Here is a 27841-nt window from a genome sequence, read left to right as displayed (position 1 = left end):
ACTGTAATCAACCCTTCCTCCTCCCCCTGGGTCTCAGGTGGCGGAATATGAGCCTGCTACTTTAACTTATGCAAATACACTGCGGGTGGTGGAAGGAGGGGTAATAAAAAGCCTGGTTTCTGGATCAACCAATCAGCTCGCGGGACTGAAGGAGCTTCTAAATGGCCCAATGGCTGGCCGCGCGTACTCCAAGCCCGCCCCTGCCTCCGGGAGGCGTCTTGTGGGTGGGGACTCCCCACGCCACGCCCCGAGGGCGGAGCCAGGAGGCAGCCGCGCCGCAACCGCGGAGGTAGGGGCGGGGCGGGCTCGGGTGTCAGAGACCGAGCCGCAGGTGGCGGCGGGCGCGGGGCTCCGCCAGAGCTCGGGAGGTGAGTGCTGTCCCCGGGACCCCCCCCCATACCCTGGTCCGCGCAGCCCTTCATGCACACCGCGCCCGGTAGCCCCGGAGGCCACTGGGGGCAAAGGCGCGGCGGGGCACGAGGGATGGCAAACTGGGGGTGGGGGGCTGCGCGGTGGGCCCCCCGGCCTCCCAGCGGCCATCGTCGACGGTCTTTGGAGGGAGATAGGGACCCCTCTCCACTTCCCCCGTCTCCTGGCCTAGAACCAGAGCGTGCAGGAGGGTGGCTATGACGTGAGACCCCTCCCCAAATCCCTTTATTCTAAGCCTGGATCTGGGTGTAGGTTCCAGGGTTCAAAAAATGGGGGTGCCGCTCTCCCTCCAGTCTGGGACCCAGGACAGCCGAAGTGGAAACCACTCTCAATTTCCCTCTTTCCAGTTCTGGTCTGCAGACCCCTGAGGACCAAGATGGAAGGACCCCCTTCCCTTTTTTCTCCACTGTGAACCCTGATCAGCCTGGAGGAGTTGCTGGGGGTCCCCGGGCCTCTCTTCTAGACTGCTCTGTCCCAATTTCTTCCTGCCAGGATGAGGTGGGGGGGTGTTTTACTGGCATCTTTGGCAGGGACCCCCAAAGTTGGAATTCTGGGGAGGGGGCCAATGTTGGGCCCCTTGCCTGACAGGGCCTGGCCAGGCCAGGCCTGAAAGGGCCCGGAGCATGGACTTGGGGGTGGTCCCTGCCTCAGTGGGGGGTGGGCAGCAGCATCTGTTCTTGGGGATTAAAATAAATCGAGGTAAATTAGGATCTTGCGGGAGGCTGGCTGCGAGTGGGGTGCGGAGGAGGGTTGTGGGGTGGGCGGCCCCTCCATCTGTCTCGAAGCTGGGAGTTGCCTGCCCCAGCCGCAGTGGGGACCAGGAGGCAGCTTTGATGGACCTGCCTCACTGGTGACCTTGGGCAGGTGACAGCACCTCTGTGAGCCTCGGTGTTCTCCTTTGAAAATGGGGATGAGGGCTTCAGAAGCTGTATTCTACAGATTCTGAAACCCACACACCCATCATATGCCAAACTCTAACTGCCCCCTTCGCTTAAGCTGTCAGTGGCTTGGGGGTGAGAGGGCAGTGGGTTTGGAGACCCCCCCTGACTTGCCTTGCTGGCCTCCGAGCCTCAGTTTACTGCACTGCAAAATGGATTCGTGGTCACTCTGGCCTTGCTGGAAAGGCTATTCTCCCAGACAGTAAGACACATGACCAAGCTGCAATGGTTGAAACAGGGGCTCCACTACCCTGGTCTTACCAGTGGGACTGCCTGGGGCACACCCTGACCCATATATTGTCACCCACGCCAGGAGCGAGCCAGTTCCTGGGTGGGGTCGAGGGTAGGAGGAGGTCGAAGCCACCAGGCCAGCCTATCCCGACTCTGCAGTGGGCACAGGGGTGAGTTCTGACACCCCCAGGTTCAAATGGATTCTTCCCATGTGTGGCTTTGCCTCCCCGGGCCTTGGTGTATTCTTCTATGGAATGGGCTGGATCCCCCTCGGAAGATCAGAGGAGATGTGGGAAGATGGGTGCCCTGTAAATACAGACATGGTCATTAAAACAGTAATTACAATATCAGTGATCGTAAATGGGGTCACAGCTGACCGGGAGCAGGGAGGAGAGAGAGGAGTTGGCCAGGGTGTTGCCAGCCGTGTCTCTAGAGCCCGGCAATTAGGTACACAGTTGGTGCTCAATAAGTGTTTGCCAAATAGATGACAAAGAGGGAGGTGCCTAGTTGGGGAGGATGGAAAAATTCCTGAGCTTGACAGCCTGGTCACTGTGTGACCTGGGGCATGTGCCTCAGTTTCCCCATGGGGGTGAGGGCCGAGATGAGACACTGCCTCAAAGTGCCACTGTAAGAATCAAGCCAGACTGTGTAAAGGTCACTCACTGGTACCTGGGCCTAGAAGAGAGGAGGCTCATGAGAGGACAGGTCATTGAAACAGCATGGCCAAGAGGCTGGCTAGTGCCTGGGAAGGAAGAGAAAAATCTCAGACTAGCCCCACTGTGCACAGGCTGGAGTCTGGGGGAAGTAAAATGTCAGGGACTGTTTCACAGGACCCTGGAGGCGCCGAGGTCAGGGGAGGCCCAAGGTCACAGCACGCAAGGTCAGGGGCTCTGGACAGGTGGCTTAGAGCCAGGGAGCTCTGCCGTCTTTGCTGACTCCATCCCTGTGTTGTTCTGTCTGCTCCCTGGGCCTGCTCACATGCTCCACCCGGTGCAGAGCTGTGGGTTTTTGGGATTTGGTGCTGGGGAAGCAGGATCTCCAGGCAGTGCCTGGGCCTGGTGTCAGGCACCCCCTGGAGGACTCTCCTCTGGTCTGGGCAGCTGACAGCCTGCTGTGTGACCTTGGGCAAGTCCCTGTCCATCTTTGGGCTCTGCCCTGGTGCTCTGGAGGCCCAGAGTCCTGGGTTTGAGCCAAACGATTTTCTCCATCAGATACAGAGGCGACTGTGTCTTGGACATAACATTTTCAGAGGCCCATGATGAGCTTTGGGGTAAAGGAATACATTTTAATACAGAATATTAATATATTCATCTCTGTGCCAATGTAATTTGTAACATATAGTTTAAATGCTTTTTTTTTTTTAATTAGAGGAAGGGGGCCCATGAAAGTTTTCATGCAGCCCTAGGTTTGAGTCTCGGCTATAAAGACATGAGCCTATCCACTCCCCTCTCTGAGCCTCGGTTCCCCCTCCGTGAAGCAGGAATCCTTAACCTACCCCCAGGGGTGGTGGGATGTGGAAAAGGTTAGCCCGGGACAGACGCTGTTTGTCGCCTGCTATTATTTCATCATTGTCATCATGATTATTATTTGCTAGGTCCCAGGCTGGGGGCCCCAGGCTCAGGTGCCTCAGTTTACCTATCCGTGGCCAGCCCAGTTCCCAGGAAGTCCCAGGGGTGCTGGCCTGGTGGGGGAGGTGAGATGGCAGTTGGGCGGTAGGCGGGGCACGGTAAGCTTCCTGTCCCCCACGCACACAGGCCTCCGCCGGGTTGGTGCTCACGGAAGTGGCAAGGGCCACGTGGCCATCCCCTGGTGCCCACCCCGTCTGTGAGGGGCCCCAGCTCTACTCGCTGCCCCATCTGGTGAGTTCCAGCCCTGTCTGGAGGCCCCCATTGCCCTTCCTTGCTCCTCTCAGGAACAGAAGCCTCCCCCCTCCCCACCCCCTGCCTGGCTGGGGTTTCCGAGGGAAGCAGCAGGTGTCATTTCCTGGGCCGGGCAGGAACCTGTGGGGGGGAGGGGGGAGCCACTCTTCGCTCTGGCCCCCTGCCCTCCATTAAGGTTCTGAGTGATGGGGCTGGCCGTGGAGCAATAGAGGGGACACGGAGACCCAGAGCCACCTGCAGTGGTTCCAAACAGAAATTCTTTGGCAGACAGACCAGGGACAAAATCACAGTGACCTCAGGTCAGTGAGTTACTTCTCTGTGCCTCAGTTTCCTCATTGGTAAAGGTGGGACTGGACCCATGGTGTGGCTATGAAGGATGAATGAGCTGGTACCTGTTGGGGGGTGTTGGCTACAGTGCCGCACACATACTGACTTTCAGTATATAGTGGGGGAGGGGCCGTCTACCAGAGTTGTGAAAACAGTAGTGAGATCCCCGGTTTCTGGGGAACTTGGGCCCACTGGCTCTTCAGATCCTCTAAGAAGCATCTTCCTGCAGAACTTTCCTTACCTGTGTGGTCCAATATGGCAGCCACCAGCCCCGTGAGGCTACTAAGCCCTGGAGCAAGGTTGGTCCCACTGAGGGGGTGGGGGGTTCATGGTATTTAATTTTACTTAGTTTAAAATTAAGTCAGCACATGAGATTAGTGGTTCCCATATTGGTCAGCGCAGCTCTAAGGGATTTGGATATTCTTAGGGCCTAAATCCTGGCCAGAAATGAAGACATGAGATGGGAATTGAGGGCTTTTCCCCCTTCGGTTGTCAGCACAGCATGCCCTCCCCCCACACACCAGAGTTTCTTCAGGGACAGGGTCAGTGACAGTTTTCTCAGGGGCCCCAACATCACACAGCCCAGGGTGGTCATTGGGAATATTTGTGGAATCAAATAATTTTTTGCCTGGTGAACTCCTATTCATGCTTCAACCCCCCAACTCCCATGCCCACTCCTTTGGTCCAGGCTCCCACAGCCCCTTCTTCCATTTGGCCCAGCCCTGAGCCTGCAAGGCTGGTATGTCTGCATCTAGCTCTATGCCCCTAAACTGGGGGCTCCTCAGGGACCAGACCCAGGAGTGAATCATCTCACAGACTCTGACATTGTCCGTGTCTTATGGATACACATTGGTTGCTGGCTAACTTATAGAAGTCAACGAACCTGGGGCTAGAGGACAATGGTTCAAATTAAACTCACTTTCAAGATTAGGTAAACGGAGGCTCAGTGAAGGCAGCCTTGTCCGACGTCCTTGCTTGGTCCTTTCCTTGTGAGACCCAAGGAGTTTTCCCATTTATGGTCACCAGTCCTGTCCCTGCTGCCACTGTGCCTCCAGGGCTCCCAGCTGCTGCTGAGCTGCCCGAGGGGTCATGAATTATGGATGAGGCCTGTGGGCTCCTGTGACAAGCCCAGCCTCTAGAACGTGCCAAGGACACCAAGTGTCCCTCCCTTGCCAGGCGGCTTGGCCCAGCCCCCTCTGCAGGGAGGCCTGGATTCCCCCAGCAAGACCCCTTCTAGGCATTCCCTCTTGTTTTGCAGATGGGGAAACTGAGGCACAGAGCTGGATAGAGTGACTCAGATATCAGGTGAACACTGGCTTCTGGGAGTCAGGGTTGGGACTCATTGGGTCACCATTGCCAGATGGGTCATCATGGTGAGGGGTAAGCTCTCCGTTCCAGGAGTGTGCATGGAGGGGGGACTGTTGTAGAGGGATCGGGGAGATCCCAAGGGATCCTTGGGGACACTTCAGGGACCCCAACCCCCATCTGGCTGATCACAGTCCCAGTGCCCATCTCTCAGCAGACCCTTTCCCCACAGGAGCTGCCCAGCGTGGAGCTGAGTGCTCTGGTCTTGATTCAGCTTGCCCAGGGTGCAAATCTACTGGCATTTCCTGTCTCTGTGACCTTGGCAAGTGGCTTCCCCTCTATGGGGGTGGAGGGGAGGGTCTCGGTTTTCCCATCTGTGAGATTTTCTGCTTAGGCTGGAGCTCATCCAGTACTCTGCCCCCCAGTGAACTCTTATTTGAGCTTGAAAACCCCAACTCCCATGCCCCTTCCTCTGGACTAGGGTCCCCAGCCCCTATTCCTCTATCCAGTCCAACTCTGACCCCATAGAACTTGGGGCATCTATATCCAGATCTGTCCCCCTAGAATGGGGGCTACTTGGGGGCCAGGGCTGGGGATGAATCGTCTCACGGGCCCTGGCATGCTCCCAACTTTGGGGCTTTTAGTTCCTCCTCCATCCTCTCTCTTCCTCCTCCATGGGGAGGACAATTGGAATTTCCCCTCCTTAGACCCAAGCTGGTCATAGCTTTAGATTTGCTTCTCTCTTTGGACAGGCACTAAACAGGAGCCTGTGGGGGTCTCCACAGAGGGCATCAGGATGTCGTATTTTGGGGAGCATTTTTGGGTAAGTAAGACCCACTTTTATTTAGATGGGGGCTTCTGGAAGGGCTATGGGGCCTTTTATGGAGATGAGGGGACTTGGCGGCTCAGGGGCAGAGCCTTGGACAGGTGAAGGTTCTGTGACTCATAGAAATTAAAGTGGGAGGAGTCAGGCTGTGTTTGAATCTACACCCTCCCACTTCATGGGCCTTGTGACCTTAAGCAAGTCACAGCTTGAACAATGGGGAGACTAAGGCCCAGAGTAGGATTCTTTTATTTCAAATTGCCCGGTGAGACAATGCAGCATCAGGGCTCCAAGCTGGGCCAGAGTGAACTTCCAGGATCCAGGGTCATTTCAGCCAGGGAATTTCCACATCTTTCCCATACTGGAGAGTTGGGGGTTTTCTTGACTTGGCCCCTAGTGGCCGCCTCACCCCTCTGCCTTCCGGTCTGAGGAACACATACTGTGACCCAAGAGGGCTGAGACAAACTTGTTTTCATTCATTCATTCATTCATTCATTCCCTCCCTGCCACTACCACTCCACACCCAACCAACTGTGGAAGGTGCCATGAAGCCCCCAAGAGGCTGACTCTGACCCCAAGGAGCTTGCAATCTGGGAGACATAGAGCCAGTCAGAAGTCTTTAGCCTTCCAGGGTCAGGGCTGGGCTCAGCCTTGGGGGCAACCAGAGGAGGGGTCAGGAAACGGAGCTATGTTTCCTCTGGGCTTTGAGGGCTGAGATTTTCCAAGATGTAAGAAAGGCATTTCAGCAGGGGGAATAGCCTGAGCGAAAGCCCAGAAGTGTGACACGAGTGACCAGTTGAGGGCACAAGGACTCCTCTTACAGGCCCAGGCGAATGGAGAGCCACAGAGGATGTATGAACTGAAGGGTCTAGGAAGGACCAGGGCTGTAAGCCCCTTCCCCAATTGGGCCCTGAGCTTGCATGAGAAGAAGCCTGTTGCTAGGCAACTGGTTGCCCCTGGCAACAGGCCTGTTCCCTCCCTTTCTCCCTCCCCAGCTGGGGCTCCTCTTACTGCCACTTGTTTTCTTAAAGGGGCCTCACCCCCTTGCCACCTGCAGGGAAGGCTGTGGGGCGAGGGCAGAAGGGGGATGGGGCCTGACCTCCACCTTCTGCCCAAGGGTCAGATTCCCTGGATTTGTCTCTGAATGTGTGACCCCAGCAAGGGGTGCTCCTCTCTGAGCCCCCTTTTGGTGCCTCTAGGTAAGAGGGGTTGACTATTCGATGATCAATTTGTTGCCCACGTTTTGGAACCCTGACAACGGCACCTACATTTATTTTAAAATCTGTTTAATGGCGTGAGGCACCTACATTTATTTTAAATTCTTTTTAATTGCATAAGGCATGCAAGCTTGCTGCAGAAAATTCAGATCAGCAGAGAGAAAATAGAAGCCACCCACAGCACACTCCCCACCCAAAGATAGCCTGGTGCAGAGTGGATAAGGGCTTTGAGTTGAGGATTTGATCTGGGCTCTGCTGAGAGCCCTTGGGCAAGTGATTTTGTGCCAGCAAGCCTCAGTTTTCCCACCTGAGAAAGGGGATGAATTTCCTGTTTCCCTAGGTCTCAGGGAGTATCCTGGGATGTCTGTCACTGGCAATGTTTCTTTTAATCAATTGTTTGTATTGGTGACTCTTTAGCTGGGTGGCACTGGTGCCCTGGCTGGCCTGAAGGAGGTTCCAGTTAGGGGACATCAAGCTGGATAGGATGCCCGCATCCTGCTGGGCCAAGGCAGGAGACCTTGAGGGTACTGGGGAGCCATGGGGGAAGTATGAGCAGGAGAGGATACGATCAAGCTGTGTTAGAAAGATCCCTCTGGGGCTGGCATAGGGGCGAGACTGGAGTCCAGAGGTTCTGATAAGAGACACAGACCCAAGACAGCCCCTCCTAAGACCCTCGCTGCCAGCACAGCCTGAGAGAGGCAGATACCACTGGGGGCCTTGCCAGGTCTGGGAAACAGGCCAGTGGTTGGCTCCAAGTCAGCCCCAGATGCTGGCCTGGGCGGCAGTGCCTGGTGCAGCCTTACCCGAGGATCCCCTGGGTGGGGTTGGGGGGTTGGCACTGGGTCTGTTTGCTGAGCCCTCACCATGGTGCCGGAAGCCCTGGGTTCAGCACTGTCCCAGCGTCATCTCACAAGACCCTTCAGAGGTGGGTACTGTCATTGGCCCCCTTTGTCAGATGAGGAGACCAAGGCTCAGAGAGGGGAAGTCACCAGCTCAAAATGACCCAATGTATAAAAGGAGGCTCTGACACATATTCCTGGGGAGCTAGAAGGAGCAACCCTGAACATTCAGGAAAGTGAGGGTCTGAGATAATTCTTGAAGGGGGTGGGCCTGGAAATGATCCTTGAGAGGTGGAAGGATTTGGATGGGTGGGAAGAGATGTAGCCTGGTGAGCTGGTTTGCATGAACAGCCTAGGCAAATGTACTGTGGTAGGAAGGCACAGCCTATCTTTGCACTCCTTGCCATTTTATGGCGAGGCCAAGAGGACTCTGGGAGATGAGGTTGGAAAGACAATTTCAAGCTAAAGGCTTTACACTTAAGTAGCTGGTGGGAAATAGGGAGCTATCAACGATTCTAGAATGAGGCATGACCTTTGGGAGATTTGAGCTTCAGGCTGGGTTGGGTCTGCCTGTCTGAGCCTCGTTTCTCCATTTATGCAGCAAGAGGCGTTATCTTGTTATGACTTCTAGTTTCAGCCTTCTGGTTTCCAGGTAAGTGAGAGGGTAAACTCAGCAGGTTGGAGGAAGATGGAGGAAACCACTATTAATCACTTCAGTGATTTGTGTTGGACGTTAAATAATGCTAGATTGCCCCACAAGCATCTTCTTTTGGTCCTACTCACAAGGCCCTGTTTGGTGCTAAGATGTCTCCAGTTCCCCAGCTGATCTCCCTTTTTGATGAACAGCTCAGTGTTCAGACGTGATGCCTTTCACATGTCACAGGATCTGGCTGGGATAAAAACAGTTGTTGCCTTATTTTTCCCTATTCCTTTCATTATGGCATCAGGTCCAGGGCTTCCAATTAGAATAGTGGTAAGAGTTGCCTTTTTAAGTCAACATATTTGTGAAGAAATGAGCAAAGTTAACACAAAATGTTAACTAATACCATTAATCAGCAAAAACTAGGGTTGCCTTTGGGAATTTGGGGAACCCTGATGTGGATCACCTTGGTGTTTACTTCATCTTCATATGAATGGTGGATGACTTCCCTGTCCCATCTTGACATGAAGCCACTAAAACTTCAGAGAGGGACAGTAACTTGCTCAGATCACACAGCACAGTCCTTGTGTCCCCCACCATGATGACCCCAGGACTGGGAGGAAAGAGGTTTGGTGGGAGGCACCCGGATAGAGGCACTCTTCCCAAAAGCCCTAGGTGACAGCAGAATAGCTCATTTGTTCATTTATTCCACAAACTCCAATCCCCTTTTTGGCCTCACCCTATACTGGACATTGCTGGGTCCCGAGAGAGGCATCAGACCCAGACTGTGCTCTAGGGGGTCTCAGAGAGGGTGTTTCTATGTTAAAGGGAAACACAAAACAGCGACTTAACCAAGAAGGGTTATATTGGCTCACAAAGGTGAAATGTTGTAGGGAAATGCGGCTTTCAGGCTTGGTTTGTTCCAGTAACTCGACTCAACGTACTTTTTATTCAGACTCCATCAGGTTCAGCTTCTTTCCCAGTATCATGGTTTCCACGTGACTTCCAATATCTTCTATGCTCCCATAATTCCTCATTTATGGAAAGGCGCAGACAGAAAAGCTGGGTAAGAGATTGACTGAGACAGAAACAGAGGCAGAAAGACACAGAGAAACATAGAGAGACAATGAAACAAAGGAACAGAGACACCCCGCGGAAGAGAACATCTCTCCCTCAACCATGGGACAAAACCTCCAGGCTTCTCTCTGATTGGGCCAACGTAAGGCCCATGAACCAATCCTTGTGACCAAGGGGATAGGCCACAGGCTGATTGGCTCAGACCTGAAGCAATCCCTGCTGCCAAGGGGTTGGGCTTCTGCTGGTTGGCTCCTCCGGCCACGCCCCCGTTGCTAAGCAACCATGAGGTCTCCTCCAGCCCTTTACTCAGTCTCCGCCCCCATCCCCTGCAGGGTGAGAAGAACCATGGCTTTGAGGTCCTGTACCACAGCGTGAAGCAGGGGCCTATCTCCACCAAGGAGCTGGCCGACTTCATCCGGGAGAGGTGAGGTCCCCACGTTCCGCCCACCCCTGGCCACGCCCCATAGTCCCCCGCAGCCTCCCCTACCTCGTGGCTCCGCCCTGGCTCCTCCACACCTCTCCCCTGCCCAAGCCACTACAGCCACTCCACACCCAACCTGCTTGAACGTCCTGGAAACCAGGGGTTCTCAGCACTGTCAGCCCCAATGCCCGCCTGTCAACCATTCTCAGGTTTCTGACGCCTCCTCCTGAAGAGATGAGATGACCTACTTACAAGGGGAATTTTGAAAACTCAGTTTCATACGATAGAACACATGTATGATGAAGTCATCTCCATTCTGGACCATAACTGCTCCAACATCCATATCCCAGAAAACATAATACATTCAAACTGTCAGACAGCCTTCTGCATCCTGGCCGCTCACTAGCTGAATGCCCATTAAATCCAAGCAGAGTTCAAAAGATTATAACCAGGTTTTTCTCTCTGTGGCTGTTTCGCAAGACCTGTCCAAGCTGTACAGGACAGAGGCATCATTTTGAGAGCTACTGCTCAGACATTTGAGATAAGGAAACTGAGACCCAGGGGGATGGAGTGTCTCCCAAGGAGGCCCAGAACCTTCTGCATCTTTTCTCTGTTCTACTCAGGGCCACCATCGAGGAGACCTACTCAAAGGCAATGGCGAAACTTTCCAAACTGGCCAGCAATGGGACCCCCATGGGGTGAGTAGGCTGGAGCTGTGGGGGGAGGTCACCGAGGCTGGGGTCCTGGGGTATCAGGAGCCCACTCTTGGGTGGACATCTCTTCACACAAGTGATATGTAGACTAGGGAGTCAACCCTCCCCAACTTAAGGGGCTCAATAGACAGATGGGAATGTAATTCATTCATTCACTTACTACCTCATTCATTCATTCAACTCGTATTTACTGAGTACTTGCTATGTCCCGGGTGACATTCCAGGTACTCGAGACACAGCAGCAATCAAGACAGATAAAGCCCCCAGTCCCCTTCATGCCATGTTCATGCCATGTTATCTGTGGGGTGTGTGGCAAAACAGGTGTTAACTACAAATATGAACAAAAGTCCTTTCCTAGAGTGAAAAGCTTCAGGAAGAGGATGAAATAGGAGCGTGAGAGGTCAGGTGCTTCCTCTGGCGTTGGGCTTGGTTCCATGAGCTGAGACCTTAGTAATGAGATGGAGCCAGCTACAGGGGTATCTGGATCAGAGACCTGGGAAAGCAGCTCAGCCAGTGCAAAGGCCCTGAGGCATCCATAGATTCTGCATGTTCAAGGAAGAGCAAAGAGGCTGGCATGGCTGCAGGGCCTGGGTGCCCTTGAGTATCAGCTAGGGCCTGGAGTCCAGAGTGAGGACTCTAGGGCCTTGGGGCCTGGGTTTAAATTCCAGCTCTGATAATTCATTTCCAAAGGGGCCTTGGGTGAGTTGTGGAGGCTCCTATGCCTCTGTTTCCCTATCCGTCCCAGGCCTGCCTTGTAGTTGTGGTGCAGGTGCTTAGCAGGGTCTGGGCACAGTAGGTGCCTCTCTGAGGGGACCCTGGGGAGTTGGGGCTGATGGACCCTGGGTGTGCCCTGTTTCCAGGACCTTCGCCCCGCTCTGGGAGGTCTTCCGCGTCTCCTCAGACAAGCTGGCACTCTGTCATCTGGAGCTGACCCGGAAGCTACAGGACCTCATCAAGGATGTGCTCCGCTACGGCGAGGAGCAGCTCAAATTGCACAAAAAGGTGTGTGCTGGGGGGCACTGCGCAGCCAGGTGGAGGGGGGATGGCAGCGGCTGGAAAGATCTGGGAACTTCTGGGGCTTTTGACCTTCCTGCTCCTGGTGTGTTCCTCTGAGAAGTCTGTCAATTCCACATCAAACCCAGACTCCCACATACCTGAGTACCCTCAAATTTTCATACTCAAAACTCTGGACCAGGGCTCTGCAAACGATGGGCCACAGACCAAATCCGGCCTGGTTTTGTAGAGCCTGAGAGCTAAGAATGGTTTTTACATTTTTAAATGGTTTGTGGCAGGGGGGTAGGGTGCGGCGCAGGGGGAATCAAAAGAAGAAGAAGATTTCATGGCAGGTAAAAATTACATGACCCTGTGCTTGCTTCGGCAGCACACATATTAAAAATTACATGACCCTTGGATTTCAGTGCCAATAAATAAAGTGTTTTTTTTGGCCCAGAGCCATACCTATTGCTGTTTAAAAAGGGAGTTGGGGGCGCCTGGATGGCTTAGTTAAGTGTCTGCCTTGGGCTCAGGTCATGATCCCAGGGTCCTGGGTTTGAGCCCCGCATGGTCTCCCTGCTCAGCAGAGCCTGCTTCTCCCTCTCCCACTCCCCCTGCTTGTGCTCCCTCTCTTGCTGTCAAATAAATAAGTAAAATCTTTGGGGCACCTGGGTAGCTCAGTGGGTTAAAGCCTCTGCCTTCGGCTCAGGTCATGATCCCAGGGTCCTGGGATCGAGCCCCGCATTGGACTCTCTGCTCAGCAGGGAGCCTGCTTCCCCCCTCTCTCTGGCTGCCTCTGCCTACTTGTATTCTCTGTCAAATAAAGAAATAAAATCTTTAAAAAATAAATAAGTAAATAAAGTCTTTTTTTCTTAAGATTTTATTTAGTTATTTGACAGAGATCACAAGTAGGCAGAGAGGCAGGCAGAGAGAGAGGGAGAAGCAGGCTCCCCGTTGAGCAGAGAAGCCCGATGTGGGGCTCGATCCCAGGACCCTGGGATCATGACCTGAGCCGAAGGCAGAGGCTTTAACCCACTGAGCCACCCAGGTGCCCCAGTAAATAAAGTCTTTAAAAAGAGAGAGAGAGATCATGACCTGAGTCAAAATCAAGAGTCAAACTCTTAATTCACTGAGCCACCCAGGCATCCCTACCATGATTTTTTTAAACTGGGGGACAAGGAGGGGGCACCCAGTATGGAGGCTACTTTAAAAAAAACTGGGGACAAGGGAGTTTTCTGTGGGTTGATACAGAATAATTTTGGAAATAGATTATTAAGCTGAAAAAGCTGAGTTAAACAGACATTGTGCCTATTTGTCATAAAAAAATAGGCTAGAACAAACACATTTGCTTGTCTATGTGCCGATTATTTCTAGAGACCTATCGTCTCCCAGGCAGAGGCCTGGGAGGCTGGGGATCAGGGAGTGGCTAGTTTTTCCTGAGCTCATCCCTTAAAACTTTCTGCAGTAGGAACGCTGTGTAAATATTTCCTATTCAAAGAGCTAAAAGTTTTGAAATTAATAGGATACTCATAAAAGGTACTCCGTGGGATCAGGAACCCCACAGAGTGTTTGGGAAGCTCAGAATTTCACGTTGTGCCCCTGTGGTCTGCTCAGGTCGTGCCCCTCGGAGCGGTGCGGTGCGGGCTTCAGGTGCTACCCGCGCTCCCCCTTTCCCACCCCTGCAGTGCAAAGAGGAAGCCGTGGGTACCCTGGATGCTGTGCAGGTCCTCGCAGGTGTCAGCCAGCTCCTGCCCAAGTCCCGGGAGAACTACCTGAACCGCTGCATGGACCAGGAGCGGCTGCGGAGGGAGAACACCAGCCAGAAGGAGATGGACAAGGTGGGCACACCCATCATAGGTCCCCAGCTGCCCTGCGCCCTCGCAGGTCCAAGCAATGTGCCCAGGGGTGGTGGGGCTGCCTTTGGGAGTATGAGAACATAACCCAGAGCATTGACCATCGAACCTTCATCACACCCTGGGCGCACCAAGAAGTCTACCTGGTGGATGATGGGTCCCTGGGGGGTGAAGAAATGCCCCATGTGTCCCCTCCCACTCCTATCTCCTCCCTCTGCCTCGTAGGCAGAGACAAAGACCAAGAAGGCAGCACAGAGCCTGCGGCGCTCAGTGGAGAAGTACAACTCTGCCCGCGCTGACTTTGAGCAGAAGATGCTAGATTCGGCTCTGGTAAGAACCAGGCATCACACACCGTCCTTGGCCCAGGATCTATGGGCCTCAGAAGTCTAGGACCTCTGAAACCCTCAACTCCCAGGAGCCTTAGAATCACAGGTTTCAAGCCATAGGATTCTAGAGCCAGTTAGCTATTGGGATTGTTGTTGGCATTGTTATTTCAAAAGCCAAACCTTTTTGTGCTTCAGTCCCTCCATCTGCAAAATGGGAATAGCGATAGTACCTGCTTCATGGAGTTTTTGTGGAGATTAAACGAGGCCCTACATGGGAAGTTTTCAGACTAGTACTAGGTGCCTAGAAACCATTTTAGAAGGTATTATTAATTCTATTATTATTTAAAAATTTGTTTGTCTGTTTGAGGGAGAGGGGCAAAGGGAGAGGGAGGAAAAGAGTCTCAAGCCATCTCCACACTCAATGTGGAGCCCAACAGGAGGCTCGATCTCAGGACCCTGAGACCATGACCTGAGCCAAATACAAGATTTGGATGCTGAACCGACTGAGCCACCCACATGCCCCTATTTCTATTTTTATTGACAAGGTTTTTGGACAGGGTAAGACAGGGTTTATTTATTTATTTTTTAAAGATTTTATTTATTCATTTGACAGAAAGAGAGATCGCAAGGAGGCAGACAGGCAGGCAGAGAGAGAGGGGGAAGCAGGCTCCCCACTGAGCAGAGAGCCCAATGCGGGGCTCAATCCCAGGACCCTGAGATCATGACCTGAGCCAAAGGCAGAGGCTTTAACCCACTGTGCCACCCAGGTGTCCCTAGGGCAGGGTTTAGAAGCTGAGAGTCTACTGACAGTTCATGGTGGAGGAAAGACCTGGGTTCTGTTCCAGCCTCCATTCTGTACTGGCTCTGTCACCCCTTTTTTTTTTTTTTTAAACTCTCTCTCTCTCTCTTTCTTTCTTTTTTTTTTTTTTACTTGTTTATTTGTCAGAGAGAGTGAGAGAGGAACACAAGCAGAGGGAATGGGAGAGGGAGATGCAGACTTCCCGTTGAGCAAGGACTCTGACACAGGGCTCTATCCGAGGACCCTGGATCATGACCCAAGCTGAAGGCAGATCTGGCTTAATGACTGAGCCACCCAGGCGCCCCAGCTATGTAACCTTTGTATGAGACATTATACTTCTCTGGGACTGTGTCTACCCAAATGTATAAAAAAGCAGATTGGAATCTCAGGATTAGGAACCAGATTTTTTTTTTCTCCTGATTTTGCAACTGATAGAGAGTTGTAAATGAAAGAAACCTTCATTCGAACTGTCAAGGAAGATTTATTTATAAGTTCAGGGAACTGACAAGTTTGAGGGGAGAGCTTTAGGTCGGGCTGGATCAAGTTACTCAAGTGGTGTTGGCAGGAAGTTGTGCCTCTCTGCTTTTCGAGTCTGTTTTTCTCCTTAGGGGCTTCACTCCCAAGTAGAGATGCCCTCCTGGGTGTGTATAGGGGTGTGTGTGCGTATGTGTGTGCTTGTGCGTGTGTGCACAGCAAAGTGGTCACCGGCACCCCCACGTGAATCCCACCAACTCACTGACTCAGGGCATAAAAGTATCTAATTTCCCCTAGTCTAAGCCGAAGTCCCAGGTTAAGATGCTCCTTGGGGCTTCCCACACCTGTCACTGAGACCAGGGGGCTGGAACATTCTGATTGGCCAGGCTGGGTCACCTGGCCACCCCTGGTGGCCTCCATCTTCCCACTTCCCTCTCCCCTCCCGACTCAGCGCTTCCAAGCCATGGAGGAGACCCACCTGCGGCACATGAAGGCACTGCTAGGCTCCTATGCCCATTCGGTGGAGGACACCCATGTGCAGATTGGGCAGGTGAGTGGCACCCAGGGTGGGAGGCAGAGCAAAGGATACCAGGCAAGGGGCCCTGGCTGTGTCTGGTTACACACTTCCTTTACCTGGTCCAGGTGCATGAGGAGTTTAAGCAGAACATCGAGAATGTCAGCGTGGAGATGCTCCTGAGAAAGTTTGCAGAGAGCAAGGGCACAGGCCGAGAGAAACCTGGTAAGTTGGGGCATCTGTGGGCGTTGGCTCTGGGGCCACAGCTGCAGGGAAAGAACAAGACTCAGGGCACCTGGGGGGCTCAGCCAGCTAAGCATCTGCCTTCGGCTCAGGTCATGATCCCGGGCTTCTAGGATTGAGCCCTGTGTTGGGCTCTGGGCTCAGCGGGGAGCCTGCTTCTCCCTCTTGCTCTCCCTCTGCTGCTCCCCCTGCTTGTTTTTCCTCTCACTCTCTTTTCATGTCAAATAAATAAATTAAATCCTAAAAAAAAGAAAAAAAAAAAAAAAGGAACAACACTCAAGAAGCAGGGGACTGAACTTTCCTGCACCTTGGTGTCCTCATCAGAAAAATGGGCTGATGGCAAATTCAATTCTGCAGCCCACACGGGAAAAGGATTTGATGTCCCATTTTTTTTTAAGTATATTTTAATTATCTCTACACCCTACATGGGGCTCCAACCATGACCCCAAGATCAAGAGTCACATGCTCTTCCAACTGAGCCAGCCAGCAGTCCTTTGGTGCCCCATCTTGTATGTAAATCTCTTACAACCAGGTATGGGAGAGGCCTTGAATGCCAACTGTTCATACTTTACCCTGAGGGCCTGAGGGAGCCATTGAGGATTATTGAGCAAAGGGCCAATTTGAAAAAAATGTCCAGATGAGGGGTCGGGGAAGGATTGAGCGCAAAACTTTTGGGGTCAGATCTGGGTCTGGGTCTTTTCATCATTGCTTGCTGTGTGACGTTGGATGCTTATCTTGACTTCTCTCTGTTTCTTCATCTCTGTTTCTTCATCTGTAAATTGGGGATGATAATAATCCACATCTAATGAAGTTATGAATATTTAGTAATTTGATGCAGGTAAAGGGAAAACTGAAAAAATTAAAAAATTAAAAAATAAAGGGCGAACTGTGTCCCTAACATACAGGAGGCATTCAATAAATGCTGGTATACAGTTTCTGTCCCCAAGTCAACCACAAACAACTATCTTTAATCCTTCCTGTCTCTGTAAGTCGGCCCTAGCCCAGGTTGTATCTCCTGGTGTGGGGCCTCACTTTGCTTTTCATTGGCCCCAGATCTGTCATACCCTGCTCCTGCTCATATACCCTCCCTGGCTCCCCATCACCTTTGAAGAGAGTCCCAACCCTTCATCTTGGCACTGAGGTTCAGCCCACTGCACAGACTCATTGTCCATCCCCTGACCCACTCAAGTGCCTGTGAGAATTGCTAGAAATAGAAAAAGTAACTCAGGCATCATCCCCTCCGGTCCATCCCACAGTGGGACCAGAACCCATGGCCCACCCCCTTATGACTATCTCTGGGGCTTGTTCAGCATCTCAGCTTGTGTGCTGGATCCTGACTGGCCTTGAGCTCAGACCCAGGTACCATCGCGACTCCCAGAGTACGCTGCTCTCCTGCCCAGGCCGGGTCTCCCAGCCAGGCTGAGTTTCTCAATCTCTTCTATCTCAGGGCCTCTGGATTTTGAGACATACAGCGCAGCTGCCCTGCAGGAAGGCAAGTACGTCTGGGCCTGGGTGCCCAGGCTGGACGGTGGGGTTGAGCGAGGCAGATCTGAAAGGGAAGGGGGCACCCCCAGGGCTCAGCGGCACTCCCCTCATCTGTTCTCAGCAATGAAACGTTTGCGGGGAGCCAAGGCCTTTCGCCTCCCAGGACTGAGCCGGCGGGAGCGGGAGCCACCTGCAGCCGTGTGAGGAAGCACCCCCCTGCCCAGCCCTGGCCCAGGCTAGCCTGGGATCCCTTCCCCCTTCCCAGGCTAGCCTATCCTAGAGGTTCCCTGCAGAGGGTACCCCAGGAGAACCTCTATCCCAGGCTAGCTCAATATTCCCACTGCCCAACCTAGTCCAAAATTCTTCCTTTGCCACGGCTAGCCCTATCATTTCCCTGCCAAGGCTAGCCCCTACACCCCCTACTTTTTCAAGCCAGCCCTCCGTACTAGTTCCAGGGTTCCTCCCCTGCCAAGCTGTTTGAGAACACCCTGAGCTCAGTTAACTGCAGACTCAGTGCCCCACACCCCCACCCCAGGCAAACCCCTGGGTCCCATCACTGGGGGACTAGCTGAGGACAACATCGCAGCCCAAGGGCCATGTCCACTGTTGGGCGTTGGGGGCGTGCAGATGAAATGGGAGAGCTGACCTGAACATCTCTTTCTCCACCTCCAGAGACTCCCTGGAGCCCGATTCAGGGGTGAGTACCATGGGAGGGGCCAGGCAGGGCTGCACCTGGGAGGGGTTCGGTCTCACCTCGGGCTCCCAAGCCTGGAAGCCAAGCCTGGAGCTCAAGGGGCTTCATCTCATCTCGGCTGCAAACTCCCATGAGCCGTGTAGGACGGACTAGCATCCCCACTTAGCTTCAATTTGCGGGTTCAGTCTCACCACCTCAGGATAGGCAATGGTGTACTCTGTTCCCTCAAGAGCCTGGCCTCCCCAGGGAAAGCGGTTGTTGCCATCGGGGCTGTTTTCAGGGTGCAGAGGTGGGAGGGGGCGTGGCGGGGTGAGCGGGGAGGTCCTGTAGCCTGGAGCCTGACTCACTGCTTATACCCCTAGACGTGTCCAGAGGTGGATGAAGAAGGTTTCACTGTCCGGCCTGATGTGACCCAGAACAATATCCTCCTGGTGCCCCTGGGGTTGGGGGGACAACTGTCGGCACAGCAGGGACAAAGCTCGGCCCACAGGAATCCTTCTCTATGTCCCTCCTGCGGGGAGCCTGCGGTGTAGACAGAGCAGAATCAAATAAAGACACCTGCCTTGTGGGGTCCGGGCTGAGCAAGAAGGAGTGAGGGGCAACCCAGAGGACTTCCTAGAGGATGAGGGGCCAGTGTTGGGGTTTAGCATCTGAATGAGAGTTTGGGGTTTGCTTGTGCAAAGACTTGGAGCAAAAACACCGTCGGGCAAGGCCAGGGTGACAAGTAGGGAGAGACGGGATCCTGTAGGGCCTTGAAGGGTGTGAGTAGGAAGGGGCGGGTTTGAGGGCTGAGCCGAGGGAGACCCCCATGCTGTGATCAGCTTGGCCCCTTGACTGTTGTGCACGCACGGTGGAGCCCGCCCGCTTTTCCTCCAGTGACTCGGACTTCGATGATGAGGAACCCCGCAAGTTCTATGTGCATATCAAGCCCGCACCTGCCCGGGCCCCCGCCTGCAGCCCCGAGGTGGCTGCTGCCCAACTCAGGGCCACGGCCGGCAGCCTCATCCTTCCTCCTGCCCCAGGGGTGAGGCATGGGAGGGGTGTTCTGGGTTTGGGCAGGTGGGGCTGGCGGGATGCACCTGGCCTGATGCCACCCACTTTGTCCACAGGGCACCATGAAACGCCACTCTGCACGTGAGCAGCCTGTTAAGGGGTCTTCGGTTTGGGGAGGAGCACGTGGAGGGGAGGCTGGGCCTGGAGCGTGAGTGCGGGGTTGAATCCCAGCTCTGCTGTGTGATTTGGGGCAGGCTCCTTACCCATTCTGACCCTCAGTCTCTTCCAGAAAATGGGGTCATTATGTGAATTAAATGAGAGCTGAAGGAAGGAGCTGGGGCCGGGAAAGAAGCCAAAACCTGGAGACAGATTGGCTTGGGCTCAGACTGCTCTCTGCCTGATTTGCTGGTCACCTTGGGCGGCTGGCTGGATGGCCCCAAGCCTTAGTCTCTTGTTCTGTGCCAGCGGGGGTGAAGGGGTGGGTGGGTGGAAGGGAACAGTAGACAGGGTGACAGGAAGGCTCAGGGAAGTACATCTCTTGTAGGGGATGCTGCCAAGAAACCACAGAGGCCTCGATCTGCCCCGAGAGCCAGCAGGTGGGTCCTACAGGGGTGGGACATCCGGCCAGCATTGAGTGGGGAGGTGGGGGTCACCCCAACTCCTCTCTCCTCCTCTCAGACTGGCAGGGAGCTGAGAGTATGCTGTTTTTGAGGAACCACTTATTCATTCAGTGAACATTTATTGAGCACCTGTTGTGTACTCGTGCTACTCTGAGTTCATAAACATATGCCCAAGACAGGTCTTCCTTCTCAGATTTGCACTGTAGTGGCTCAGATTTTAGGAACAGCAAATAAGTTAGAGTATGTTCCAGACTTCCAGGTGCTGTGAAGAGATAGAGCGGGCGATGTGGTGGAAGGTACCAGTGGGCAGCTTCAGCTGAGAAAGCAGAGGCTGCTCTGCGGTGGGGGGCAGGGGGACTTTGAGCTGAGCCTCAAAGAGAGCAGGATGTGACCTCAGGGAGAGACGGGGACACTGGGAGCTCAGGAGTAAGAACGGCCTTGTGCAAAGGCCCTGAGGGGGGAGGAGGCATAGGAAAGACAGAACCCATCCCTCCTGTCCACTTCGTCCACAGCTGTGCTGAGAAGCTGCAGTCAGATGAACAGTTTTCCAAGAACCTCTTTGGGCCGCCCCTAGAGTCGGCCTTTGACCACGAAGACTTCACAGGTGATGGGGGCTTTAGGGACACAGGCTTGGCTAGCAGGAGGCTGGGTGGGGCCATTGCCAGGGTAGACGGGAGGGTGGGCCAGGCGGGAGGGAGCATTTGGGGGTCCTGTGTGGGTCACTGAGAATGCAGACTGGTCAATGGGATGGTGGGCGGAGCCACAGCGTGAGTGGGCGAGGCCTTTGTAGTAGTGTAAGCGACTGTGGGTGGATGGGCGGAGCACCAGTGGAGATGGAAGCGACCAGAGGGCGTGGCCTGAGGGGGGGTGAGGCTTTGAGTGGGCGTGGCCCGCAGGAGGAAGGACGGGGCCTCCATGTGGGCGGGGTCTGGAGCTGGCACCACCACCCCCGCCCCCCCCTCCAGGCTCCAGCAGCCTCGGCTTCACCTCCAGCCCCTCACCTTTCTCCTCCTCGTCGCCCGAGAATGTGGAGGACTCCGGCCTGGACTCGCCATCCCACGTGGCGCCTGGCCCCTCCCCGGATTCCTGGGTCCCCCGCCCGGGCACCCCACAGAGCCCACCTAGCTATAGGGCGCCGGCCTCCGAGTCAAGGGGGACACGGTCCCTGCCAGCATCGGACTCGCCACAGCCCCTCGCCCCATCCCCGGGTCCCTGGGGGCTGGAGGCTGTGGCTGGACGAGGTGAGTCCAGGAGTTAGAGTTATCAGAGCCCTGGGTGGGGAAGACTGAGCGCCTGCTCAGTCCAGGGCCTGAGCGGGGTACTGGGGACACAGCCCAGAACCCTCACCCTTGCAGGGACAATAATAAGATGGCTATTTAAAAAGGTGAAGGTGGCAGGTGCCTGGTGAGGGCTCAGAAGTTTGGAACCTCCCTGAGGAGTGATCTCTGAGCTAAGATTTGATAGAAGTGAGGAAGGAGCCATTTAGATGTGGGGGAGCGGGGCCTACACACACACACACACACACACACACACACACACACACGCAGGAGGCAGGTCCTATGCAAAGGCCCTGGGGTGGTAGCGGACTAGGCCAGGTGAGGCTGGAACAGAGTGATGACAGGGAAAAGGAGAGAGCGGAGGGAGATGGGTCCAAGCAGGGCCTGGTAGTTTCTGGGAGTGATGTGAGTGTTACCCCTGGCAAGGGCTGAGCCACAGAGCAGAGGGCTGTGAGCAGAGCAAGGGCCCGTGACTCAGATTTCGGGAGCTCTCTATCCACCTGGGAGATGGGAGCTGGAGACCAGGGAGGTGGGAGAGCCCAGGGAAGTCGTGATGGGGTAACAGCTGGGGACAAGGGGGCATGCAGACACAAGGTGGGGGAGGGGCGGGGATGGTAGGGGTGGGGGTGGGAGGATCAGGGTGGAGTGCTTGAGGGCAGCCGGGCATTCTTCCAGGGAGGGGCAGAGGGCCTGGGAATGTGGGGCAGAAGTAGCTGGAGTGGGGGCATGTTGACACTGGGCCTTTAGATGTCAGGTGGCCAGTAGAGCCTAAGTTCAGGGGAGGCCAGATTGGAGCATCCCATGGGCAGCTGTGTGAAGCAGGAAGGGAGGGCGCCCATGAGAGGAGAGGGCCCAAGGTGAGCTGGAGCAGGGCTGCAGGTTGGGAGGAAGAGGTGAGTTGGGGGAAGGGGGAGTCTGAATCAGTGGGCCGTGACCCCATGAGGTCCCTGGCAGTGGCGACAGGGGTGCTTGGCATCATCCTTGATTAGAGAAAGAGCCCTCTGGGAGCTGGATCAAGGGAGGCCCCCCGGGGAGTAAGTGTCGAACATGCGTGCAGATAGTCAAGTGGGGTTGTTTGAGCTTCCCTGTAGAATTGGGGTTCTCCACAAGGCCAGTTCTGCCCCCTAGGGGGCACTAGACAATGTCACCCCTGATCTTGGATTGTCACCACTAGGGGGATGGGCACTAGAGATACTTGGCAGGTGGAGGCCCGGAATGCGGGTCAGCACTGCACAGTGCACAGGACGGCCCCCCAGAAACTGTCCGGGTCCCCGGTGTCAGCAGTGCTGTTGAGAAGCCCTGGGGTAGAGAGGAGCACCCGTGGGGTGTAGGTGGGAGGAGACGGGGCCGAGCAAGCATCCGTAGATGGAGCAGAACGGGGCACCTGAGTGTTAGGTAGTGATTAGTGATCTTAGCGGGTGAGGCCAGAGCCAGAGGCTGCGTCATACTCGCAGAGAGGATGAAGGTCACGGAATCACTGATGTTGGATAAAAACCCTCTGCCCCTGCCCCCCCACCCCGGGGCCATTCCCCTCCCACCCCCAACCTCCACAGCACCCAGCTCTGGCCCACGTATCCCCAGGAATCCCTTATTGGGCCATCAGTCTGGTGCCTGGGAGGCTCAGGGCCGCGGATGACCTCTGCAGTCCTGGCCGGCACTCTCTCTGCAGCCCCAAGACTTCAGACCCAGGGGGTCTCCCCCAGATAAGCCCGACTGCCAGTTTTGGGGAGAAATTCCTTCTCTGGGAAGGCCTGAGAGGCCCATGGCAGCATCTCGGCTGTACAACTGTCTGTCTCTCGCTCCCTCCCCAGACCTGGTGCCCGGGCCTGCTGACCCTGCAGCCAGAGAGGGCCTGGCAGCGCCCCCCCGGAGAGCCCGCGCCAGGAAGGTGTCCTGCCCACTCACGCGCAGCAACGGCGACCTGGTAGGGTGAGGGGTCGCGGCTGGAGCCGGGCCTGGGGCGGGGGGCACCTCTGGTGGGGGCGGGCAGCATCAGGGCACTGCTCCCAGGCGATACAGCCTGGCCTGTCTCCCTCCCCAGTCCCGGTCTCTGAGCCCCTCCCCACTGGGCTCCTCCACCACCAGCACCCTTTCGGACCGGGCCAGCTTCTCATCACAGACGGCACACGGTATGGTGCGGCAGCCCTGGGCCCCTTTCTGGGCCTCGCTCTCACCCTCTCTGGCCTGGGTGGGTGGCTAAGTGAGGCATTGGAGGCCCTGCTGGCAGAAGGTGGGTTCTGGAGCCTGGGACCTGTGCCCACTGTGTCCCTATTCCCTCCCCCCAGCCCTACCAGGAGTCTCCCGGGGACCCAGCCCTGTGGTCCTGGGCTCCCAGGATGCCCTGCCTGTAGCTACCGCCTTCACTGAATATGTCCACGCCTACTTTCGAGGCCATAACCCCAGGTACATAGTGATGGGGGGACAGTGTCGACAAGGGCAGGGACAAACAGGGCTCTCTGGGGCCTCTGGATCTAGGTTTCAGGAGAGACAGACTTGAGGTGTGTTTCTTGACCTGCTTTACCACGGACGGGCCTGGAACTCTGAGCCAAGCAACCAGGCCCCTGTCATGAGGGCAGTGGGAACCACAGAGGGTGTTAGAGCAGGGCGAGGCCTCGTTGTAAGCACAGGTTAGAGCAGCTCCTCTGAGGTCGCTCTGCACATCACACTGAAGGGAGCGGGACCAGAGGCCAGGCCCTTGGAAGGCTGGGTCAGGGGTGAGTTGAGGGGCCAGGAATAATCTGAGAGCAGCGCCAAGCAGGGAAGACCTTAAGATCAAACCACAAATAGGCCTGAAACCCAAGGTCACAACAGTTCTAGAACTGAATGTTTTGCTTTGAGCTTCCTGGTGGCCTAGGGGTGAAGAGAGTTAGGGACTGGGCTCCTTAAGCCCAGTGTGGTTTCTTCCTGGTGCCTGGATTGCTGTCCAGGCAAGGACACGAGGAGGAGACGTTGGGAGTAAGAATGCTGGGCACGGTCAGGGCCTCGCTGCTTCTGCAGGGCTCGGGAGCCTCTGGCTGTGGTGGGGCCAGGAGAGAGGGGAGGATGAGGTGCTGGCAGGGCCTGGAGCCAACACCGGGTCTCCTCACTCCCCTACCCCCCAGCTGCCTGGCTCGAGTAACCGGCGAGCTGACCATGACCTTCCCGGCTGGCATCGTGCGTGTGTTCAGCGGGACCCCGCCCCCACCTGTCCTCAGCTTCCGCCTCGTGCACACGTCCGCCATTGAGCACTTCCAGCCCAATGCCGACCTGCTCTTCAGGTACTGTAGGAGGAGTGGTGCGAGGTCAGAGGCAGGGGGTCCCAGAGGCTGGTGGGGTCCGGGAGCTCCCTGCCTGTGAATTCCAGCTCTGTCTCCCCGTATGTGCTGTGCTGGCCCTGGGCAAATCACTCTCCCTTCCTGATTTCACTGTACTCTTCTTCTTCACTACCCCCCAACCCCCCCAACCCCCTGTCGGGGGCGGGGCGGGGGTGAGGGGTGGAGGCATGCTTTACTGGGCCCAAGGTGAGCCAGGCAGTTCGCCTCTAGGAAGCCCATGGCGTAGGTCGGATGCAGGGGGGACTTGGGTCTCCCAAGGGCTAGGGTGATTATTGCCGGTCTTTGTAGTGACCCCTCCCAGAGCGACCCCGAGACCAAAGACTTCTGGCTCAACATGGCAGCCCTGACCGAGGCCCTGCAGCGCCAGGCAGAGCAGAATCCGGCCGCCTCCTACTACAACGTGGTTTTGCTGCGGTACCAGGTGGGCCACGGGGAGGGGACAGGGCAGAGGGTTTGGGGAAGGGCTCAGGGCCAGGCAGGGTGAGCAGGCAGCAGACTAGGAGGCCAGGGGTAAAGAAAGAGTTCGTTGGGGCAGGGGTGTGGGGAGGGTGTATGTAGTTAGTGGGGTTAGGAGCTAGCTTCAGTTCGTGGGGGACTATTATGTAAATTAGGAGAGGCTCCATCCCAGCAGCCCGAGGGGCACCTGGCCTACCCTTTTGGAAGGAGGCGCTCTCCTGCCCTCTGCTGGAAACGTGGTGTCCTACACACTCTGATCGAAACTGGGAAAGAGGGAAGGCGCTCCAAGGAGTGGTGCAGGCAGTGGAGAGACTTCGAGGCTGGGTCTGAGGGGGTGTGGAAGAGTGCCTGGCGCAGCAGGGCAGCAGGACAGGACGGCCTAAGCTGTGTCCCCTGTCGTGTTCTTGCTGCTCCCAGTTCTCCCGCCCGGGGCCCCAGTCTGTGCCCCTACAGCTGAGCGCCCACTGGCAGTGCGGGGCCACCCTCACTCAGGTCTCGGTGGAGTACAGCTACCGGCCCGGTGCCACGGCGGTGCCCACACCGCTCACCAACGTCCAGATCCTACTGCCTGTCGGGGAGCCTGTGACCAACATTCGCCTACAGCCGGCCGCCACCTGGTGAGGGCGTGCAGGAGGCCGAAGGAGGCTCTGCGGTGACCCTAAAACCCTCCCAGACCTCTCCTTGATGCAGCAGCTGAAGGGTCCACCGTAGGTCTGACCATTCAGTCATGAGCGCCCCTTGCTTAGAGCTAAGGGGGACGTTATTAGCAGTAATAATACTGGACACCAAGAGCCTGCCTGTGTGTCAGGCGTGTTCCACGTGCTCTACATACATGGACTGGCCCAGGGCTTTTAACAAACCCTTAAGGTGGGGACCGCTGTCATTCCATTTGTGGACAGGGAACTGAGGCAGAGGGAGCCTAAGTCAATTATCTGCTGTCACACCAGGATTTGAACCCAGCCACCCACTTTCTGCCCTGGGCTCTTAGTCCCCCCACGTTGCCTTTGTTTTGTACAAAAAGTAGAACCTGCCACAAAGAAGCCAGATTTGAAGGACAAAATGCATTATCTAAAAATGCTGCAAGGCTGTGGGGTCCTCAGGGGCCAGCTCTCCATACCCCACATCCATTTTACAGATGGGGAAACTGAGGCAAGGGAGAGGACCTGGCTTGCTGGGGTCAGTGAGCTGAGAGGTGACCCAGCTGGGACCCTCACCTCCCAGTGTCCTCTCTGGGAGAGACCTGACCAAGCTTTTCTTGATGCCAGGAATCTGGAGGAGAAGCGACTCCTTTGGAAGCTACCAGATGTGTCTGAAGCAGGGGGTGAGTTATGGTTGTGCATGAAAAATCACAGGGGGTTTTGGGTGGGAGGAGCTTGTTTAAAATGGGGGAGAATTGGGGATGTGCCGGGGAGAAGTGTAGAGAGGGAGGAAGCTTTATTAAAAGGGCTTTAGCAGAGCTGTGGGAGAGGAAATCTGGGGGCAGCCACAGCAGGTACAAAGGCCCTGCAGCAGAACTCTTTGGTAATTTACACATGACCCCCAAGGAGCCAAAGGAAAATGGTACAGGGTCTCAAGAGGAGGTCCGGAAGAGACAGATAGGGGCCACAGATCAAAGGGCTTGGGAAGCACCCAGGTCCCAGTGGGACTGAGGGTGGGGCTGGGGCATTGCTGACCTCAGGCCTCCCCAGGCTCTGGCCACCTATCCGCCAGCTGGGAGCCATGCTCAGGCTCCAGCACACCCAGCCCTGTGGCCGCTCAGTTCACTAGCGAAGGGACCACTCTGTCGGGCGTGGACCTGGAGCTGGTGGGCAGTGGCTACCGCATGTCGCTGGTGAAGAGGAGGTTTGCCACAGGTACTCCCCCTGCCTCCCCCTGTCCTGCCACTGACCACCTCTGAAGCCAGGACTGTGCCAGGCCCTGAGCCCCACCCCCTGCTTCTGCCAGGGTGCAGGGCGTGGGGGCGGGAGGGGGGCGGGGGACAATGTTGGGGAAGGCTGGTGGGGGTTGGGCCCTGGAGGCCCCTGATGGTGGGCACAAGTGGGGAGGGTCAAAGGACCCCCGTAGGGCGTCCTCGTGGGGACCCAAGGCAGGGAGCTGAAGGTACACAGCCACACTGCCCCCACCCCATTCTCCTGGGGCTGCTGGCACCCGTGGGGTGTTTGAAGGAAGATCCGGAGATCTCAGGGTAGGGGCAAGGGATGCCCCTCCCTTCGTCTCACAGGTACCACCCCTGCAGGGATGTACCTGGTAAGCTGCTGAGCCAGCAGAGGCCCCCAGCTCTGCACTGAGTCCTGGTGCTCGCTGACTGACCCCTGCCTTCCTGCCGGACCCTGGGATCCCACCCCGGCCTCCCTCGGGGCCCTGACTCCATGGGGAGGAGCCCCACACCCAGCCTGGCAGAGCCGGGGCAGGGGGGTCACTCCTGCTCAAGCCAATTCCCACGTGGGTCCTTGGACTTTTAATGTTCTTTGAATAAACTTTATTTTCTAATAAAATAAGGAAGCCTTGTCCTGCTCCAGGAAATTTCCTTCACATCACCAGAGAGGAGAGGAAGACAGATGTGTGGGGAAGATGTAAGATCCCTAACGTCCCCCATCTCCCCCGCCTTCCCCCCACTAGCCTGTGCAGGGTGGCACCAGGGGCGAGAAAAAGCCAGACACGGACACCCCAAGCTCCACGGACATCCGAGCTCTGTGGGCTTAGCGCTGAGCTGGTGGAAGCGACAAGGACTAGAGGAATCCAGAGCAGGAGTCAGACGCTTCCTAAGGAGAAGACATTATGAATAGGGCTCTGAAGTATGAGTAAGAGTTTGTGAGATGGGGGTGGGCATCCCAGGCGAAGGAATAGGGAGCTATGAGATTTGAGAGAAATCTATTAATCCACAAACATTGATTGACTACCTGTGGCAGCTGGGACATGGCTGTGAGCAGGACAGAGCTCTTGGAAGCCGTGAGGCTATG

General features: G+C 55.7%; 1 protein-coding gene across 13 annotated transcripts; it reads left to right on the top strand.

Moving 5' to 3' along the window:
• The first annotated feature begins 293 nt into the window (after positions 1–293).
• On the top strand, positions 294–27395 carry FCHO1 (FCH and mu domain containing endocytic adaptor 1). Of its 13 annotated transcripts, XM_047697987.1 has the most exons (30): positions 3504–3777; positions 4035–4104; positions 5064–5185; positions 5343–5432; positions 5863–5933; positions 10039–10130; positions 10751–10825; positions 11701–11842; positions 13519–13671; positions 13912–14016; positions 15737–15835; positions 15928–16024; positions 17490–17534; positions 17649–17727; positions 18200–18224; positions 18584–18641; positions 19067–19245; positions 19331–19355; positions 19759–19810; positions 20347–20438; positions 20800–21075; positions 22923–23035; positions 23153–23240; positions 23397–23514; positions 24213–24368; positions 24714–24846; positions 25299–25498; positions 26147–26202; positions 26570–26734; positions 27118–27395. In XM_047697987.1, the coding sequence occupies exons 3-30, from the start codon at positions 5176–5178 to the stop codon at positions 27138–27140; spliced, it is 2817 nt and encodes a 938-aa protein (XP_047553943.1). In that variant the 5' UTR covers positions 3504–3777; positions 4035–4104; positions 5064–5175; the 3' UTR covers positions 27141–27395. The 13 variants fall into 13 exon arrangements, with proteins under 13 accessions (XP_047554030.1, XP_047554011.1, XP_047553965.1 ...); XM_047698020.1 differs by lacking the exons at positions 3504–3777; positions 4035–4104; positions 27118–27395 and adding exons at positions 3038–3120; positions 3353–3457 and having other exon boundaries at positions 5064–5110; positions 26570–26838; XM_047697967.1 differs by lacking the exons at positions 3504–3777; positions 4035–4104; positions 27118–27395 and adding exons at positions 3038–3120; positions 3353–3457 and having other exon boundaries at positions 26570–26838.
• The last annotated feature ends 446 nt before the right edge of the window (positions 27396–27841 follow it).

Source organism: Lutra lutra, chromosome 1, assembly GCF_902655055.1.
Source record: "Lutra lutra chromosome 1, mLutLut1.2, whole genome shotgun sequence".
Taxonomy (NCBI): domain Eukaryota; kingdom Metazoa; phylum Chordata; class Mammalia; order Carnivora; family Mustelidae; genus Lutra; species Lutra lutra.
This window is presented reverse-complemented; position numbering and strand designations above follow the sequence as displayed.

Excerpts from the sequence above, each read along its gene's own strand:
- FCHO1 (XM_047697967.1), top strand. Across the intron at positions 10,826-11,700 it reads AGCAATGGGACCCCCATGGG|GACCTTCGCCCCGCTCTGGG; the intron begins GTGAGTAGGCTG and ends CCCTGTTTCCAG. Across the intron at positions 21,076-22,922 it reads GGAGGCTGTGGCTGGACGAG|ACCTGGTGCCCGGGCCTGCT; the intron begins GTGAGTCCAGGA and ends CTCCCTCCCCAG.